The 6,073-nt window shown below is 51.9% G+C and overlaps 1 protein-coding gene across 1 annotated transcript in view; it reads left to right on the top strand.

Annotated features, from left to right (window-relative positions):
* Positions 1–1,410: 1,410 nt before the first annotated feature.
* Positions 1,411–6,073, top strand: part of LOC101995973 (H-2 class II histocompatibility antigen, A beta chain-like) — a 6,568-nt gene continuing 1,905 nt past the window's right edge. Inside the window, exons 1-4 of the mRNA XM_005360430.3 lie at positions 1,411–1,551; positions 3,171–3,443; positions 4,997–5,278; positions 5,852–5,962. Coding sequence (XP_005360487.1) covers positions 1,461–1,551; positions 3,171–3,443; positions 4,997–5,278; positions 5,852–5,962 — 757 coding nt within the window. The 5' untranslated portion in view covers positions 1,411–1,460. The remainder of the gene's footprint in view (positions 1,552–3,170; positions 3,444–4,996; positions 5,279–5,851; positions 5,963–6,073) is intronic.

Genomic DNA, 6,073 nt, shown 5'->3' on the forward strand with positions numbered 1-6,073 from the left:
GAGAGGCAGAGCCCTCAGCTTGTGTGTGGAGGTCTGAGGTGGGGGTGAGGACACCGGGAGCATCCATCTCCCAGGTCCCCATATGACCATGTTTGTCTGCTAACCGTCCACACTGAGTTTGATGATTGTTTATGCTCCCTGCGTAGGCTGAGGAGATCTGTGTCCACCCTGAGCACCACAGCTGCTGGGAGCCCAGGGCCGTCCCTCCTGGTTCTCTACATCAGTGTGTGCAGTGTGGGCCCCAGCAATGCTGCAGCTCACCTGCGCTGCCAGAGCCCTCTCGGGATGTTCTTGCTGCCCTGTCTCTACCCCTTTCCCTTTTCCCTGGTCAAGTCTGCTTTCTGGTCCTGTCCCCTATTTAACTAGGATCTAAAATACTAGAGATAGTGCCATAGAACGAGGGAGAGAGACTTAATGTTTAGTCGCTGGTGTTTGCCAGGCACTGCTCCAGCTGACTGATAAGTAGACTCGGCAGTGTGTGCGCAGACCTGAGCAGACAGGGTGGGAAGCACACACTGATCACTGACACTCGGCTGGCACCGTGTGACAAGTCTGTGAGCATCCTTCCTGAAGCAGCTGCTCCATATCTTCAGCTTCTTGTCCTTGACACACAGGTGACTGCAAGTGGAACCCTAAGAACTTATGGTTGCCTTTGATGACATCGTGGATGTGTGGAAGAGTTAGACAGCAGAAGAATTCCTAAGAGAAAAGTTGGGTTAATTACTTCTCAAGTATTTTCACTGGAATACCATGAATGCAATAGATTCCTCCATGAGGAAGATTCCTGAGCCAGCAGGGCTGGGCCTCACAATGACCCGCTGTTTCCAACACTCACACACACACACATACACACACACACGGCAGTTTTCATGATTAACCACGTCACATCACTCTTTACTGTGTGCACAGGAAGCGTTAGGTGTACAGCGCAGGGAGCATGGTTTACATTTTACAAGAATTCCAAGATTAGAAAGAGGTTCTTGTTGACTCCCAAGAACTCTGCTTTCTCACCTGAGGCTCCTCAGTGTCAGACAAGACAAAGGACAATCTCTGTCCGCTAATACATGTTTGCTATTAATTCCCTACTAAACCCCTCAAGAATAACAGCAGTTTTGAAATAACTATCCCAAAGTTGTCTATACTTGACTTGCTTTTCTCTTCTGTCTCTTTAAACCCCACACACAGGCAGGCTGCAGTTTGGACATTACCCTGTAACTGAGAGGAATTGTCACCTCAAATATTTACCTAGTGGGGCTCCATGAAGATACAACCATGCACAGCACAGAGAGCCTTTGTAAACAGTGTCTGCCCAGAGACAGATGACACGCTTCAGCTCTGGTGCTGATTGGTTCCTCTCCTGGGACCAACCCAGTTCTCACAGAGGCTTCTACAGATTTTTGCTCTCTGAAGGGGCACAGCAGGTGTGCGTCCTGGTGGCTGCCATTACCTTTTCCTTCGAGATGGCTGTGCAGGTCCCCAGCCTCCTCCTTGCAGCAGCTGTGGTGCTGATGGTGCTGAGCAGCCCAGGGGCTGCAGGCGGAGACTCCCCAAGTAAGTGCAGGACAGGGTTCTCCAGAGCCAGCACTCTGGGGGACAGGCTCTGAGGGACCCCTAGGGATGCTGGAATGTGGGGGGAGTGTGGTAAGATTGCGATTTTAAAACAGTCTCTTATCATAGATTTCCTTTACCTGGAAGAGAGGACAAGGCTATATTCTCATTTCTGTGTTCTGGTACTGAAGTTAGAATGGTGCCTATTGCACAGGCCAAGCCTGGCATATTGAAGTAGGAGGAAACAGAGTTTAAATCAGAACCCAGGACAGGACAAAGGGAGCCTGGGGTTATGTTTGAGGAAACAGCAGGGTTGGCATAGCAACCCCTCCAACCCACCCCGGACACCCCCACCCCCAGCTCCCTGTCTGGAGGAAATGCTGGGTCCTGAGATGGGGAAACAGGGTCAGTGATGGTCTTGGAGTCCTGGTATTTGAGGAAAATTCCTGGGGTGGAGTGGAGATTTAAGGGAGGCAAACTCTAGGCATCCAACCCTGAGAGAAGCAGGAGACAGGAGTCTAAATTTCTTCAGCAAATGGAAGTTGAGGACTCTGGGTTGGTAAATTGATTTCCCAGAAAAAGTCAGGCATAAAAGGGAAATGTGTGATACACACGGGAGACCCCCCAGTTCGGAGATGGGGGTGCTTTATCTGCTTCATACAGAGCCCCTGCCCCGCGAATGCCTGTGCGCAGTTTAACCTCCCTTTACAGTTATTCTTGAGAGGCTCCGCTCTGTGAGTTCCAGGACAGCCAGGGCTGCACAGAGAAACCCTGTCTAGAAGAACCAACCAACCAACCAAACAAACAAGCAAAAAGATGCTCTGCTGAGTCACTGTCCAAGTAGGCAGGACCCAGAAGTCTTTCAGCTGGGGCTCTCTGAGAATAAAAGCCCCCATAGGGTTGGGCAGGTCAGGGCCCTTTGCGTGCAGGAGAAATCTCACGTGGTTGCGTTGGGTTATTTTTCTTTTGATCATTTTTTATTAGTTTGTTGAGAATTTTGTACAGTGTATTTTGATCATATTTTAGGCATAGTTACACCCACTTCAAAACTCCAACCAGACCCTCTCTACCCCACCCAACTTTGAATGTTCTCTTTAAAAAATTTTTTGTTGTTGTTTTGTTTGTTTTTCTAAACAGGGTCTCTCTATGTAGCTTTGGAGACTATCCTGGAACTAGCTCTCTAGACCAGGCTGGCCTCGAACTCACAGAGATCCGCCTGTCTCTGCCTCCCAAGTGCTGGGATTAAAGGTGTGCGCCACCACTGCCTAGCAAAAAGGAAAAACAAAACAAACAGCAACAACAACAACAAAAAACCCCACACTAAGTACAGTTTGTCCTTCCGGGGATATTCTTATCGTGAAGAGTTGGTCGCTTTGCCCCATCTCTTGAACTCTTTACTCAGAAGGAAGCTTCCGTCAGGTGCCCCGAGCCCCGTGGAGACCGGGTTCACTCAGTCCCGACCCGTCTAAGCCGGGCGGGGTTCCCTCCCGACCGCCCGTCCCGAGGCTCCGAGATCCCTAGAGACCGCGTCGTCCCAGCCCGCAGCGCCGCGCGGGGTCAGATCGCGGGCTCCGGGGTCTCCGCTGCCCGCGCTGCCCCAGGCTGACCGCGTCCGTCCGCAGGGGATTTCGTGTACCAGTTCAGAGGCCTGTGCTACTACATCAACGGGACGCAGCGCATGCGGCTTGTGATCAGAAAATTCTACAACCGGGAGGAGTTCGTGCGCTACGACAGCGACGTGGGCGAGTTCCGCGCGGTGACCGAGCTGGGGCGGCCGGACGCCGAGTACTGGAACAGCCAGAAGGACTACATGGAGCAGACGCGGGCCGAGATAGACACGGTGTGCAGACACAACTATGAGGAGCCGATGGCCGTCATCTCCCTGCGGCGGCTTGGTGAGCGCGGGGAGGGTCCGCGGGAGGCGGCGGCCATTAGGGGCGTGGGCCTGAGGGGGACACTGCAGCCAGGGTTCCCAGCGGGAGGAGCTGCCACAGCCTCCTCCCTGTTTACCCTTCCCCGGCGTCTCCTAGAGTCTCCCTCCTTCCTCACCTTTGTCCTTTGCCCTGTGTCCTGTGAGGCCTAAGCTCCCCTCTGACCGCGGTTCTGCTGTGAGCTGCACAGTCAGGCCAAGGTCAAGCCGACTCAGGGAAGCTAAACGGGAGAGACCACGATTCTGTAACGATGTGTTTTAACTTTTGGCGTCCTGTAATTATTCAACTCCATTTTATTTCCCTGATTGTCCCTTCGAGGCCGAGGTTATCCTGTGCGACTGGTGGTTGGCTGCCTGGCATTGACCTGAAGTCATAACTGTTATGCTCTCCGTGCTTTGAAGTAGACTGTGCTGACTTGGACCATACTAAAAGTTTGTGATACAAAATCTGAAGGGAAAAATACTTAAAAAAAAAAAAAAGACAAAATGTTAGGGGAAAATACAAAAGAAAAAAGAAAGCTCTGGGCTGGAGTTACAGACTGTTCTAGGAACTGAACTCAGGTCCTCTGCAAGTGGCCCTAAGGCCAGCTCTCCCCAGCCCCAGGCTTTCTTTCCCGAGGGGAGGACACCAGTGCTTTACCTGCCCCAATCCTAGAACTAGCAGTTTCTTTAGGGGGTCCTGGCTCCATTTCATCCTGGATGAAACCGTTGCTATGTGGGCATCATTACTTCAGCCCCTTTCAGGAGACTGTGATGGCATCGCCCTCTGAAGCTTTCACGCAAGCCGAATCTGGTGGGCATCGCCTTCCTTGGCTCATTTCTACTTCTGACACAGTCCCTGATACTCTGAGCGCCTCTTAGATGCCAACTAAAGGGTCGTGTGAGGCATAGGGTTCATACTGTACATCACGACTAAGGGTTAACACAGGTTGCTTGTGTTTTCCCCTCTTGCTTTCCGGGTAACCTTGTTATTCAACTGAAACAGTCCGCTGTTCCATCCTGTAGGCAGTTAAGTCCTCACAGCAAGGGGGTGCAGTGATGGCAACGGTAATCAACACACTTCACTATGGAAAGAATACAGGGGGAGGAGAGAACATAGGGTGTCCTCAATTCATGAAGCACTGTAGTGCACGCTGTTTTCACCCAGAATGGATGAAAGGGAATGCAGGGAGAAGGCTTCTGAGGTTGTGGGCACGGTGTGTACAGTCAGTCGGGAAAGACACTTTCCAGCTGTGCATGACGATCTGAGGAGATGAAGGCAGTGATGTTGTGCTGGAGTTATTTATGCATTTCTTCTTCAAAAATTATAAACTTAAAATCACAATCATTTTTTTCTTATGTCTTACTACATTTCATGTTACATAAGAGCAGGGACACGGTTACTTTCCTGTTGTCTGTTAACTTTATATTTGTGGAGTATTAGAGCCCAGGCATCCCCACCCCGCCTCTTCCCTATGGGGACCATTCACATGCCCCCACCCCCATCTCACTCACCATCTTTTCTCATCTGTTCCCCAGAGCAGCCCAAGGTGGTCATCTCCCTGTCCAGGAAGGAGGTCCTCAACCACCACAACAGGCTGGTCTGCTCAGTGACAGACTTCTACCCAGCCCACATCAAAGTGCGCTGGTTCCGGAATGGCCAGGAGCAGACGGAGGGAGTTGAGTCCACACAGCTTATTCAGAACGGGGACTGGACCTATCAGGTCCTGGTCATGCTGGAGATGACCCCTCAGCAGGGAGATGTCTACACCTGCCATGTGGAGCACCCCAGCCTGCAGAGCCCCGTCACTGTGGAGTGGAGTAAGGGAAACTTTTATTTCACTGTGGGCCCCACATGACATGGGCTTTTTGCTGTTATTACCCCATCTCTCTCTGATGACATCGCCCTACTCCTCCAAAGTCACCCACCCCATCCCTCCAATGCCACCCATCCTGTCACTTGTTCTGCAAAGTCTGATTCCACTACTGAGCTGAGAATCACAGGAAACTAGATTTCTTGCCTCAATAGTTAGGACATCAGGAGAACCCTGACCTCATTGTCTTTCCCGACAGTAGTTCTGAGAGATCACTGCATACACAGGGAGCTTGTCCCTAACATCCAGAGAAATGATAGTTAGTGACTGGGTGTTTGGGCCTGAGATTATAGCTATGTCTGGGTGCACATGTCTCACTCACCTCTGTGCTGGCCACCTCTGCCTCTCACTGCTGAGATATAGATCCCTCATCTGCCTTTCCTTGCCTTGGATAAGTTCAGAACAGAGAACTGGTCCTCCCAGCTCTACACCTTACATGACTCAGGCTGAACTCTAGGCTCTCAGTCAGGGCTGTTGGGATGTGCGGGGACAAGGCTGACATCCAGGCTCTGCTCCCCAGGTGCACAGTCTGAGTCTGCCCAGAGCAAGATGCTAAGTGGCATCGGGGGCTTTGTGCTGGGGCTCATCTTCCTTGGGCTGGGCCTTTTCGTCCGTCACAGGAGCCAGAAAGGTGAGGACCCTGGGGACACTGGGGTGGTGGGCAGTGCTGAGGGGAGGAGCTGTGCTGGGGGGAGGAGCTGTGCTGAGGGGAGGAGCTGTGCTGAGGGGAGGAGCTGTGCTG

The sequence above is a fragment of the Microtus ochrogaster genome, linkage group LG2, assembly GCF_000317375.1.
Source record: "Microtus ochrogaster isolate Prairie Vole_2 linkage group LG2, MicOch1.0, whole genome shotgun sequence".
Classification (NCBI taxonomy): Eukaryota; Metazoa; Chordata; class Mammalia; order Rodentia; family Cricetidae; genus Microtus; species Microtus ochrogaster.